At 41.3% G+C, this 14,400-nt stretch overlaps 1 protein-coding gene across 2 annotated transcripts in view; it reads right to left on the bottom strand.

Moving 5' to 3' along the window:
- The window catches only part of LOC124545139 (fatty acyl-CoA reductase 1-like), a 149,655-nt gene that overhangs the window by 25,488 nt on the left and 109,767 nt on the right, over positions 1-14,400 (bottom strand). For both annotated transcript variants that reach the window (XM_047123968.1, XM_047123969.1), the window contains exon 7: positions 10,235-10,507. In XM_047123968.1, the coding sequence (XP_046979924.1) occupies positions 10,235-10,507 (273 nt within the window). The remainder of the gene's footprint in view (positions 1-10,234; positions 10,508-14,400) is intronic.

The following is a 14,400-nucleotide window of genomic DNA, read 5'->3' as shown; positions in this document are numbered from 1 at the left end:
GTGCCTGTCACGGCACATTTTAAATGGAACAATGCACTAAAAAAAACTAAAAACAGGGTAAATTAGAACTTCAGTTATGTTTGTTCCATGATTCTAGTGCAAGTAGTTTACGAGATATCGTATTTTGGAAAGTATCCACACAGACACTTGTTTGTGCCTGCGCAGTTGCTAGGCACGATGTTGCAATGTTTACTTACAGTCTGCATCTACGTATACATAGATATTCCGCAAGCCACCATACGGTGTGTGACGGATAGCACTACTAGCCGTTTGCTTTCCTATCCCACTCGCAGATAGAGCGATGGAGAAACGACTGGCTATACGCTCCGTATGAGCCCTTATTTCTCATATGTTATCTTCGTGGTTCCTACATGCACTATTTTTGGAGGCAACATAATCGTTCTGCAGTATACTTCAAATGCCGGTACTCTAAATTTTCTTAACAGCGTTCCTCGAAAAGAACGTGGCCTTCTCTGAGGTCCCGAAGTGTGTCGATACCCCTTGCTACCGGGCTCTGAATTTCTTCGCTGTCTTCCTTCAGTCCAACCTGAGCAGCCTCAAGAATACGTTGCACTATCGTCCCATATGCAGCCTCCCTTACACATGAACCAGACTTCCCTTGATTTCTTCCAGTAAACCGAAGTCGATCGTTCGCCTTTCTTACCACAATGTTCATGTGCTCGTTCCATTTCATATCGCTTTGCAACGTTCAGATATTTAAACGACTTGAATGTCTCAAGCATCACATTACTAGTGCTGTATCCGAAAATTACGGGTTTGTTTTTCCTACTCATCCGCATTAACTCACATTTTTCTACAGTTAGAGCCAGCTGTCATTCATCACACCAACTACAAATTTTGTCTAAGTCGTCTTGTGTCCTCCTAGAGTGACTTAACTTCGGCATCTCAGCGTACACCACAGCGTCACCAGCAAACGGCTGCTGATTACTGCCCATCCTTTTCGTCATAATAATAGCGGTCCTATCACAATTCCCTGGGGCGTTCCTGACGATACACTCGTCTGTGATGAAGACTTGTCGTCGGGGACAACATACTGGGTTGTATAAATTAAGAAGTCTTCGAGCCTCTCACGTATCTGTGAATCTATTCCATATGCTTGTACCTTATTCAACATCCTGCAATGGGGCACCGTGTCTAACGCTTTCCGGATATCTAGAAATATGGAATCTGGCTGTTACCCTTCACCCATATTTCGCAGAATATTAAATGAGAAAAGAGCAAGCTGAGTTTCACACGAGTGAGCTTTCTAAAACCATGCTGATTCGTGGACATAAGCTCCTCGTTCTCAAGAAAATTTATTATACTCGTGCTGAGAATGTGTTCAAGGATTCTGCAGCAGACCGATCTTAGTTTCATCTAGACTTGCTTTACGCGACCAGGTAACTTCACTGTCTGCAATTTTCTGGTCCGTTGTTTTGCCATTGTGATACACAGAAGTAATCTGCACTTTTTTTCCAGTCGCTTGGGACTTTGGGCTGAGCGAGAGATTCGCGATAAATGCAAGCTAAGTGAGGGGCCAATACCGTAGAGTATTGTTTGAAAAACCGAACTGGGATTCCATCCAGACGTGGTAACGTACACCTTTGCTTTCAACTCTTTCAGCTGTCTATCTATGACAGGGATGCTCGTTACTATGTCGTCCATATAGGTGTCTGTTCGATGATCAAACGACGGTATGTTTGCACGATTCTCCTGCGTGAACGATTTCTTGAACGTGGGATTTAAAATTTCGACTTTCATTCTGCTATCTTCAACTGCCACGCCAGACTGGTCAATAAGTGACTGAATGGAAGTCTTAGACCCACTTAACGATTTTACATAGGACCAGAATTTTCTCAGGTCCTCTGCCAGATCGTCTGGTATGGTATGATAATGGTAGTACAGGTGTATGCTTCGCGCCTAGATCTTTTCACACGCGCACGAATCTCTACTAATCTTCGCCTGTCCTCATTTGCGTGTTCTCTTTTGAACTGAAAGTGTAACAGCTTGTGGTTTCTCAGCATTTTCTGAATCTCGTTATTAAACCACTGTGGGTCTTTTCCGTACTTAATCCACTTACTAGGCACATAATGATCCTGACAACTATTTACAATCTGCTTAATATTTACACATAATTCCTCTCATTCTACGTTACTGGAACTAAGTGATGTCAGTTCACTGTGTAAGTGAGATGCTAACAACTCCTTATCTGCTCTTTGTAGCAGAAAGCTCTCCTACTAACTAACTAATTTATTAACTTTCGTAAACACAGTTGCTACAATGATGATACGACTGTTAATCTCCGACCTATTTGTAGCTACAAGGTCTAAGATATTTCTATTGCGTGTGCGCTGCCGAACAAGCTGCTCAAGACAGTTTTCAAAAAACGAGTTCAGAAGTACTTTGCATGACTGTCTGTGTATACCCCTACAATGAGTCCATAGACACCTCAGTCTATGTTCGGTAGGTTAAAGTCCCTCCGACTAGTAATGCATGACCTGGATATTTACGCGCTACTGGCCATAGATATTCTTTGAATGGTTCTAGATCTGTCACAGCAGAAACGGGTGGACGGTAAAAACATCCAACGATTATCTTGGTTTCACCTAGACTTGCTTCACTGTCAGACCCAAACTCCACCTCAATAGAGACAATATTTTCGTCACTTGCAACGACCACTCCCCGTCTTATGGCCTCTAATATGTATTTCCGATATACGTCCCATGACTCGCTAAATGTCTCAGTGCTTTCCACTTCGGGCTTCAACCAGCTCTCTCGCGATAACTTTTCTGGAGGACAGTAAATTCCGTAATTTTATTACGAATGCTTCAACATTTGCTGATAAAATTTTGACAGTTGTAATGTCAGACCACGGTCTGACATGCTGTGTATTGACTGGCGGGTGTGGAGAAGAAGGAAGATAACGATATCAAACGAGGCTAGTACAGCGACGTAAGCAGAGGAAGCATCGCAGCGGCAGAGAAGGGGTGAGGTGGGGGCCCATGCGCCGAGGTCCGGAGTTCGACACACGGACGAGACACCAGAGCGGTTTGTTTTTTTCGACGCCTGCGTCGTCTATAGAGTACTAAGTTAAAGTTCATGTCGAATGTGTAGAAGTTTATTAATGATAGCGTAATGTTGTTCAGAAGTGGCAGAGTAAGAAAGTGAAAGTGTAGAACAAAACATGCCTGTAGAAAACGTACTTTCGTCAGAGAGTGGGGATACGCTTTCTCTTGTCAAATCTAAGGAAGGATCTCCAGTTGGAATGAGTGATATAGTGGGAACCGTGGAAATGCCGTTAGCAGCTTTAGAATCAACAGTAACCATGAATGACTCAAACACTCAGGCAGTTGTTAGTGAGGGTATTATCACAGGAGATGAAACTAACAAGAAGAAAAACATAGATTTGAATATGCAGGAAATGTTTCCATCCCTGATGAATAGACTAAATGTGGCTAACAATAAAAGAAGAAACTGCTAGGACTTCTAACTAACAGCTAATAAGCTAATAAAAGTCATTCAGAAAAATAAAAAAAAACACTGATAAATTAGAGGAATATATCAGGGAGTCTGACAAAAGATTTAAAGAAGCAGATGAGACACTAGGGAATCTAATACTGGAACAGAGGACAGTTGATAAGCATTTGTCATAAAGAATAACTTCTGGGATAACCACGGTAGTAAATCGTAGTACATGTATTAATGAATTCCAGCAGAATATTAAAACTTCAGATGAAAATTTCAAGAATAAGACTGAGGAACGTGACGTGTCAGTGTCCAGTTTAAACAACAATATCGATGGAAGTGCATCAACACTATCAAACAGAATAGATTCAGTTTAGAATTTTGTAAAAACTAATACTAAAGAGATATTTGGTAGTGTTGCTGGTATTCAGCAGGAGGTAGGTGATTATTCTGAGAGAGGCGCTGATGTCTTTGCTAATAGGGTAGAGGAAAAGTTAGATTCAAAATTAAGAAAACTTTTTGCTGGCAATAATAATAGTGGAAACATTAAAAAAGGGGAACAATAGTCAAAGGTTTGTACATTCCATAATTTTGGGCAAAAGGAAGATTACATCCCAAAGCATTTGTAAAAGAGTTTCCGAGGGTGTTACCAGAGAAATGGGACGACGCGAGAAAGACTGGATGGTCACCAGTAGACTGGAAGTGCATGCTTTGTCATGGGGAACGAGATAAGGGGAATCGTGTCAGTCATACAAAGGGTTTAGTGAGAAGTTCTTAGCAAATATTGGTCTAACAGTACATAATGCAATGTAAGAAACAGTATTTTTGATGGGAAAAATTTCTTGTGCAGTAGGTATCACAGTTATAAAAATTACTTCTGAAGTTTCTGTGAAAAGAATTTATGTCTAGATAACACATTGCGGTAGTATTCGTCATTCTGCCAGTGAGTGTACAGGAAAAATCAAGAGAAATTTATGAAAAGTGAAGATATTTTACAAGCGTTAGTCTAGTTAGATGCTTCATCAGGAGAAGAGACATCCAATAATGTTTGGGGGGTATGAACTGGCTGTCAAAAGAAAGTGGAAACTGGCAGGCTCACAGTGGAGATCATAGTGAGACAAGAGAGAACGAGAGGCACAATAATGGTTTTAATAGGCATGGGTGGAACCGAGAAGATACGAACGAGTGAAGTAACAGACGATATAGGGAACCTAATGAGAGGAACAGTGATGACAGGTTAGAGAGACGTTATGAAAGAGATGACAACGGAATGGAAAAATAGAAAGCGGTTTCTTTGTGGTATGAACACGAACTCAAGTGACGGACGGACCAGTGACAATGACGTGGTTGATAAAATGAGGTTCTGGTATTATTAAGAAGTTCTCCTTAAGGAAGACGAAGAATACCAATACATGTGGGAATTAATGGGATAAGGACAGTTGTGGGTACTGATACAGACAGTGATTTGTGTTCCGTAGCAGAGCGACTTTATGATCAAAAAAGAGGTACCAATACTACCGCTGTACGGAGTTAAAGTTGTCGATGAGGTAGTTGGCAAGAGTAAAATGATACAGAATCAATTACCTATTATTGGAAGTAAGAGTACAAGGAGTAGTGCTGGAGATTAGTGTCGTGGTGGTTCCATTTTGGGAAAAAGTCAGTAATTCTATAAATAATTAGCTGAAGAGTCATACATCCCAGACAGAAAATGCTTATGCGACTTACGTTTATATGTATACGATATATTAATATCAGTATTAGGATTCATTTTAATGGAGCTGGCGATATTTAAATTAAAATGCCACAATGGTAACTAACTTGGTGATAAGGATAGCTAATTTGGTGATTTGGATTCTAAATATGGTGATACATTAACGTAATTTTTAAATACGATGAAATTATTTATATATCTCAAATTTTTCAAATGTGTGTGGAATCTTATGGGACTTAACTACTAAGGTCATCAGTCCCTAAGCTTACACACTACTTAACCTAAATTATCCTAAGGACAAACACACACACCCATGCCCGAGGGAGGACTCGAACCTCCGCCAGGATCAGCTGTACAGTTCTCGACTGCAGCGCCCTAGACCGCTCGCTAATCCCGCGCGGCGTTTATATATCTCTGAACTTTTTTCTACACAATGAAAAGGAGCATAGTGAAGCAAGATAGTTAGCAAAAATTACATATTTATAACAAAAATAACATTTACAAAGACGAGCTCAAATACCGAGTATATTGCTCAGGTCCAAATTTAACATTAATTAAAGAAAAGGGGCTGAATAACGTTAACTGATCAGCTCATATTAAGAGACTACTTATTCCTATCCAAACTGTATAATTGTAAACATGACTTAAACTGCAGATATCATGCATGTAAATTAGGTTCCACTGTAAATTCGCTTTGGCAGAGTTCATAGTAGGGAGTGTGGCATAATGAGCGTTGCGCCCATTTCTTTCAATTTTTTTTTCTTTCGTCCCTTGAATATTGCCATAAGTCCAGTAGTCATCATTGGAAATGGTATTTTTTTAAACATTTCTGCCTTTTATTTTGCTCGTTCTAGAAGGTGAATCCAAAACAGTGCTTCCTTTTCCTTTGTTAGTTCGTGGACTACTCTTGGTTCGTATCCACAAATGAGCCTAGCCTTTGGGTCAAGAGTGCTTTCTCTCGTGATCTTTCTTCGCACATTTCCTGCTGGTGTTCATAGGATACTATTGACTGGATATAATGAGATTATTGAGGTTGTTGGAGTCTGTGGCATTTCAATAGCACGTGCCTTCGAACTCCCACTTTATCACCTGCTTGCATCAGGAACTGTTAGGCCTACCTGCGGACCACGGCACTCAATGAGCTCGGATGGAGCCTTTTTCCACAAGACTATAAGGCATTTTTTTATATTTTTCTCTGAGAAAGATTTTACGAAAGGCATATTGAAGATGATAAAGAAGTTTCTTTTATTTGTTTCCTCTATTGGGTTTTTTTGCCATGTAATCGCGCAGTTCAGCTCTCCAAGCACTCTCGATTTCCTCGTAAATGCCAAAGTCCAGAGGCTGGAGCACATACGTGGTGTGAGAAGGGATTTTAAGTAAACGGATACCATTTTGACTAGCGAGCTCAAGCAGTTGTGGGGAAATATGTGTTCCACGCCAATCTATCGGCAACAGCACAGGTGCTGAACTGCTACATTCAAGCAAAATTGAAACCATTCTGAAAACAGCACTTTAGTAGTCCACCCCTTTTCAGACAGACAAAGCTGAATGTAGACACTCCCTCTTGTAATCACTTTCCATCGAGAAAGTAATAAATGTATGCATCCTACTGCCATTAGCACAAACACAGCCTACCAAAGTCATAGTTTCTCCCCTTTCTAAGTATGTGTCTCTGTATACGAACTTCTTTTTAATCTCAATTACAACCTTCTTGGGCTTGATCACAAACATCAAGCCAATTTCGTAGACATCGTAGACAAGCCCAGTTTCTTTATGGCATCCGAAACTATGCCAATGTAATCGTCGATCATAACAGGATTAGTTTTGGATTACTGGTGTGCAGATAAATATTCAAATTCAGTCCATATCGACGTTTATAACCGAACCACCGTTTCTTCCTTGCAGTTTTCTTTGAAGTATTAAAAAATTTCTCACGATAATGTGCACCTGCCAGTTCATACGCAACCACCTTCACTTGTTTGGCAGTAAGTCTAAATTCCATCTCTTGCATTGTAATTGTGCACTTCAATAATTTCTGTTCTTATTATTACACTGAAGTCACTGGGTGACCTAATTTCTTCAAACCGACAGCCCTGCCAGCATCTTGATTTTCTTTCAGGAACATTTTCAAGGAGCTCCAAGGCATCTCATTTTCTTTTGCAACTTCCAGAAAGCTACTACAATTTTGCTAAACTATTCTTACCTCTTACCTCCCCTAACATTGCACTAGAGCTGTAGATACGATAGATTCTATTTCCTTCCACTGATAGCACACTTTGCCAGCCGGAGTGGCCGTGCGGTTCTAGGCGCTACAGTCTGGAGCCGAGAGACCGCTACGGTCTCAGGTTCGAATCTTGCCTCGGGCATGGATGTGTATGATGTCCTTAGGTTAGTTAGGTTTACTTAGTTCTAAGTTCTAGGCGACTGATGACCTCAGAAGTTAAGTCGCATAGTGCTCAGAGACATTTGAACCATTTGATAGCACACTTTTACGTTTACTGTCTATCATTTCCACTTTACAGTAAAAGTGAAAATATATCAGTCATATCTAAGTTGGTGATTCCATCTAATTTGATATAGGCTGTATGAAATTATTTTTGCTAAAATAAACCTTAGTGCTATGAGTGCTATGCATGTAATAACGTATAAAAGCATTGAAAACTGCAGATAGCAATTTAAACATGAATTATGATTCTTTGAATTTGTGCCTGTGAGCTTACTTCATAAACATGCTTGAGAAACATTGTTGTTTCACGAAAATGCTAAGCCGATTGTTTTTTCCTTTATTGCATTTCGATTCCACAACCCTCCCCCCCCCCCTCCATCCGTGAGGGGGGGGGGGGGGAGTGGCTGGTTGTAGCGTAATATGCTGCTCTACAGCCTACAGAAAAGTTGAAAAACATAAGGGGAATAGAAACAATCAAGAAAAAAGGCGGTAAAACAGTGACATTATAAAAAAACTGTAAAATGGCGGAAAGTTGTTGAATTTAAAATATAAAACCACTGTGATGACGATGTAGATAAACACAATAAGTAGACAAGCACAATTAAAAAACAAGGCGGCAGTCTAGTTTCTGTTCACACGAGATAAAAAACACAAGTAGCGACAGTATGGTGGTTGTTCGCAACACTGACAGGGGGTGCACAACACTAACACTCACTTAAAACAGCACTATACAGGTTACACGGTTGCAGATGGGGGGCGGGGGAGGACCTGCACCGATGAGGGGAAAATAAGGTACCCCTTATTTTCCAACCACGTTGCATTTCACTTATTTTCCAAATTAACGTTTTATGTCGTGTCGGCAGATATCAGCTGCATTCAGTGAGCTCAAGCACTACTGCAGAACCCATTAGCAGGGCGTAAGAATTCAGTTCTCACGCTAGCTGTAGTAAATCCTGGACCGTCTGACGCTGTCCAATATGCTGTTTGGTGAGGCGCGGTGGTTAACCGTAAGTAGTCAGCTATATGAGCACACCCTGTGTAGGGAAACGACAGCCATTATGGCGCTAAACAAGTGATGTTGTTTAATAAATATTTACTAATATTTTACTACAGGTATTAGGAGAAGCCTTACCGTCCATAAGAACTTTCTTACACCAATATTACCACATTTCTCTAAAAAAAATGAATAATGTTCAAGCTAACGAAGTTGTACGAATTGTAGATACACGATGTCGACTATGCGCCACACTCACTAGTCGTCAATAGTATGCCTTCTGAGAAAGTTCTGTCGTACAAGACCATGTTTCTAAAAGGGCTAATTTTGAGTTATTATGTGATATATTGTTTCATTATCGTCATTTTACGTTGGTTTCGCAAGTAAACATAATAAACGTATCATAATGGCATCTACATACGTATTTCAAGTAATATAGATATCAGCATCGACACTTAGAACTACAGGGTATAAAACTGCACTTTCCAGAAAATTCGATGGTGGTGTTGCATCTTCTGCGAGAGACATCAATCACGAGATGGTCACGGCAAAAGGACTCTATAGCTAGACTGAGACACTTCTGGAGATTTAATAAAGTGACGGAAGCTGGAAGCAAGCTGGAATACGAATAATGATAGCATATATTTGAAACGAAATTTATTATCAATCCATCAAAAGTCTTCATTGCACCAATCCATGCTAAATTTTGCAAATAATGTTTAACGATACATTGTTTATAGTTTTCGATAGGTCCTCCCTTTGAAATTATACACCATTTGCCGACTAGATTTGATTTGTTCTGAAGTCTTCTGCAGTGTAGACAAGCATAATATTTAATATTTATTGTGCGACTGCTGGGCTAATAATGGTTTTCCCAAAGTTCTCAGTGAATTCAAACTAAAAATGAAGCAAAATAAATTACAACATTTCTTTGAGAGTCCAAGTACCGTAAAGTTATCAACAGTCGTATTTTGTTGTTTTATTGTCAGCAAAATCGATTTTCGGTCACTTAGTGACCATCCTCAGTGCTGTAATATACAATTAAAATTGATAGGCACTGGTATCAAGCTATAACCACAAGCTTAGAGTGATCACATAAACTAAGAAGTGTAAGACGGCAATCCTAGTCTTTTCAAAACTGGGATTTTGTTTACAATTTCGAAAAGAAATTACTAAGGCGTATGTGTAAAGTACCCCTTATTTTTCAATCACGTTGCATTTCACTTATTTTCCAAATTTCCTCAGTGACCGAAAATCGATTTTGCTAGCAATAAAACAACAAAATACGGCCAATGCTGATTTTCCTTCCAGTTCTATCCGCTATTTGGTCGTGGTGCACAAAACACAGCATGTAGTCGCCAATCAATAAGTTATCAATAGTGTTCGCATTAGTTTTACTGCATCGTTGTTGTTAAGCACATATAATTAAGATTAGAAAATTTACCACGTTCTAAGACGAGTCATTTACATTACTGTTTTCTCAGAATTGTTTATCATATTGAGTGAGTACCTTTATTAGTCATATTCGCTCTCAGCTATTTAAAGAGTAAATTCAGCACTGTAGGCTTGTGGAACGCGGCATTGGAAGTGCCAGTACATAAAGGACTGGGGTACTTACATTGGTTCCCTCCCCTTGAGACACAGAAAAGTGTCTACAATCATGGCTGGAATTAGGTGCAAGAGGACGGCTACGACGACATATGCCGACTTCTGTTTGAACAAGAAGCCGTAGGAGCGAGAGATATTTTTGATGCTGGGAAAATTTGAGGCATAACGTCCATCTTTTACTATGGTACCCCAGGACTTTGGATGGCGAGCAGTCGATACACAGTTGTAGACGAGCGGCCGAGGTGCTGGCAGTTGTGTCAGATGTTGCCTGGTGTGTCTGTACCTGCAATAGATAACACAACACAAACAAAAGGAGTAAGTGGGCCGTTCGTTATATGTGATTACTAGTAATTTGTGGGTACAATTTAACATAGATCCGCCACATTTCTTCTCTTCACATTTGTAACGGATGTGGCATTAGTGATGCACACTATTATGAACTCAATCACTATAACAACCTAAGCACGTGGGCACACTAAAGGAAAATTACAATAAAATTCCACTATTAGAAGAATTATACAAAAACAAGTTGTAATATTCAGGAACCAAATCACCATCGTGTTAAACGATGAAATTATTGAATGGATAAGTAATGGAATTGAAAATCGGCAAACATGATTGGATGAGAATATACACTCATGCTGATAAATTGAGGCTAATGCTGATACATGGTGAAACAACGCACTGGTTGGCGGTTTGCGGGTTTAAATCACCTTGGCGTATGACCATGCCGTGAATTTGACCTGCGGTCGTCGCACGGTGGCGCTGGCAGCAGTCCACATACGCAGAGGTGTGTTGGCACACGTCAGAGTACGGTGCAGCGAGGAAGTGTGCAGACGTTTTCAGACGTGCTAATCGTGACTGTGTTTTGAAAATGGCTCAAAGAACACATATTGATGATGTTATGAGGGGTAGAATACTAGGGCGACTGGAGGCTGGTCAAACACAGCAGGTGGTAGCACGGGTCCTCCCTGTGCCACAAAGTGTGATCTCAAGATTATGGTAATGATTCCAGCAGATAGGAAACGTGTCCAGACGCTACAGTACGGGACGTCCACAGTGTACACCACCGCAAGAAAACAGATATCTCACCATCAGTGCCCGCAGACGTAGGTAGCTTTGCTCGGGACCTTACCGCAGCCACTGGAACCGTGGTCTCCAGACACAGTCTACAGACAACTGAACAGACATGATTTATTCGCCCGGAGACCTGCAAGGTGCATTCTACTGACCCCTGGTCACAGGAGAGCCCATAAAGCCTGGTGTCAAGAACACAGTACATGGTCATTGGAACAGGGGTCCCAGGTTTGTTCATGGACGAGTCCATATACAGTCTGGACAGTGATCCTCACCGGTGTTTCATCTGGCGTGAACCGGGAACCAGATACCAACCCCTTAATGTACTTGAAAGGGACCTGTGTGGAGGCCATGGTTTGATGGTGTGGGGTAGGATTATGATTGGTGCACGTACACCCCTGCATGTCTTTGACAGAGGAACTGTAACAGATCAGGTGTATCGGGACGTCATTTTGCACCAGTATGTCGCCTTTTGAGGGGTGTAGTGGGTTCCACCTTCCTCCTGATGGATGATAACACACGGCCCCACAGAGCTGCCATCGTATACCTTGAAACAGAAGATATCAGGCGAATGGTGTGGCCTGCCTGTTGTCCAGACCTAAACACTATCGAGTACGTCTGGGATGCTCTCGGTCGACGGATCGCTTCACGTCTTCAAACCCCTAGGACACTTCAGGAGCTCCGACAGGCACTGGTGCAAGAATGGGAGGCTGTACCCCAGCAGCTGCTCGACCACCTGATCCAGAGTATGCCAATCCGTTGTGCGGCCTGTGTAGGTGTGCGTGGTGATCATATCCCATATTGTTGTCGGGGTACATGCGTAGGAAACAGTGGCGTTTCGTAGCACATGTGTTTTGGGACGGTTTTCTCAACTTATCACCAGTACCGTGATCTTACAGATCTGTGTGTGCTCCCTATGTGCCTATGCCATTAGCGCCAGTTTTGTGTGGTGCCACGTTGTGTGTTGCCACATTCTGCAATTATCCTTAAGTTATGAGCATGGGTGTAGATTGCGTCCTGAAAAATATGGTTTACTAAGATTCTTATTGCTTCACACCTATTTGGAAAGGGCTATTTAAGAACGCTACTATCGCAGTTCAGAACGCATTGATAGGATACGATCGTTGAGAGTTCTCACCAAACCCTGCGAACTACTTCACCACAACTCTCGTAACGAGTGTCTTCCTGCGCACCAAGCCGATAATTCGGAAAGAACCATGCGGCTGAGGGGATTGCAAAGATGCTACTACCCCACCAAAACAGAACTGTCACCTGCCTGGTTGGGGGCTCAAAGGTCATCGTACCATAGGCAGCAAGTCACAGACTCACCATGTGTAACAAAGATTCATGAGATATAAAATTAAGCACGGTGGAATAGCAGTCACGTCTCATTCTTAATGATGTAAGCTGTATCCAGTGGGTCCAGATAACTTGGAATGGCAGAGGTATTTGCTGAATCCTCTGTTAAGTCATGACAAAACACACTTTTACAACACAACTATTACAGTAACAAAACAAAGTACACTTCTAACAAGGAACCCCTTGAGTGCAAAGTCGCAAGTTCAGTCTGTAGTTAGGCTCACGTGTAGACATCAACCTTCAATGGTATATATGTATAACGTTTCACAAAATGAATATCATCAATATTCAAGAAATGTTCAAAACAAGCCATTACTTGCACCATGAAGACCTAATGCGAAATGGTGCTACGGTAATTACAAAGGTTCGCATCATGATGATCGATGGCGAACTCCTTGGGAGCTACAAAGCGTACAGGATGTTCAGCTGGATATTCGTTCTTAAGGAACGAAGTATATTGGTGAAACGGGGTGATAGGAACTGATGGAATGTGATGACATGCAACCGTATGCAAAACATTGTGTAGTGGAGCTTATCGTGAAAGTGGCTATTCTTTAAGGCGTAGCTGCAGATAGTGCAACAAAATGTTTTATAACACGGAAAAACAAACGTCGAAAGGCTGTATTTGTTCGGTGGTTCCATGTGGTATGAACTGAAATGTCATACACTGTTCAGGAGGGATAATTTGCTCTAAGGAAGTACGATTTTTATGCGCAGACCAGGAATGAAGCAAAAGCAATTTATTTTGACCAGCTATTGGCCAAAAGCAGTGCTCGTACCATAGTTGTAGTTCTCTTACGCTCATTTTCCCACTCTTTCTTGCTGTGATTTAAATATTCCCCACCGCCATTGAAAGATCATAAACACGATCGTAGCCGGCCGTCGTAGCCGAGCGGTTCTAGGCGCTTCAGTCCGGAACCGCGCTGCTGCTACGATCGCAGGTTCGAATCCTGCCTCGGGCATAGATGTGTGTAATTTCCTTAGGTTAGTTAGGTTTAAGTAGTTCTAAGTTCTCGGGGACTGATGACCTCAGATGTTAAGTCCCATAGAGCCATTTGAACCATTTAGAAACGTTTGTAGGGGAAGACCGTCTCCAACTATTTGCAGCACACTAAATAATTTTACAGCCAATTTACCATCCTGATTAACAGTCGGTGTCATTGTATACGAATGAGTTAAGGCATTGATAGTTTATCTTGCTACAGCACTCTTGGTGCATCTGACTTCCAGGGTTGCTTTCATATGCATTCCATCTTCAAATCTCGACTCGTCGGAGATGAGAACAAATTCCTTACAGAACGATGGGATAAGTTTGTTTAGCTCATCAACAGATTTTTGGGCCGATTCTGCAGGTTTCAGTGCATCGCCAAGTTGATGCTTTGTTTGAAACGCCGTTATCTTACGTCTTCCAGTTCCGTAGCACTCTTTGAAGTTAAGTAATCACCCACTGCTCCCCTAGAAATCACTTTAACATATGATGTGCGTATCGTATTGGCTCATATCATGCACATCCTGTAAATTGTATCGAAAGTCCTTGAAAGGCATCAACACAGATTTTACAACACGTGGATCTTGTCCTCCTCCCTTGAATATCTATACATCCATAATTTTTCTTACGTTCTGCACGTTCATATTGCTGCGGACTTATTCGGAATCTGATCATGACTTTATTTTATTTTATTTTATTTGTGTGTGTGGCGCTGCGGATGATCCTCTATGTATGTAATTATGTTTAGTATC

The sequence above is a fragment of the Schistocerca americana genome, chromosome 8 (assembly GCF_021461395.2).
Source record: "Schistocerca americana isolate TAMUIC-IGC-003095 chromosome 8, iqSchAmer2.1, whole genome shotgun sequence".
Classification (NCBI taxonomy): Eukaryota; Metazoa; Arthropoda; class Insecta; order Orthoptera; family Acrididae; genus Schistocerca; species Schistocerca americana.
The sequence above is the reverse complement of the archived record's forward strand: the minus strand, read 5'-3'. Positions and strand labels throughout refer to the sequence as shown.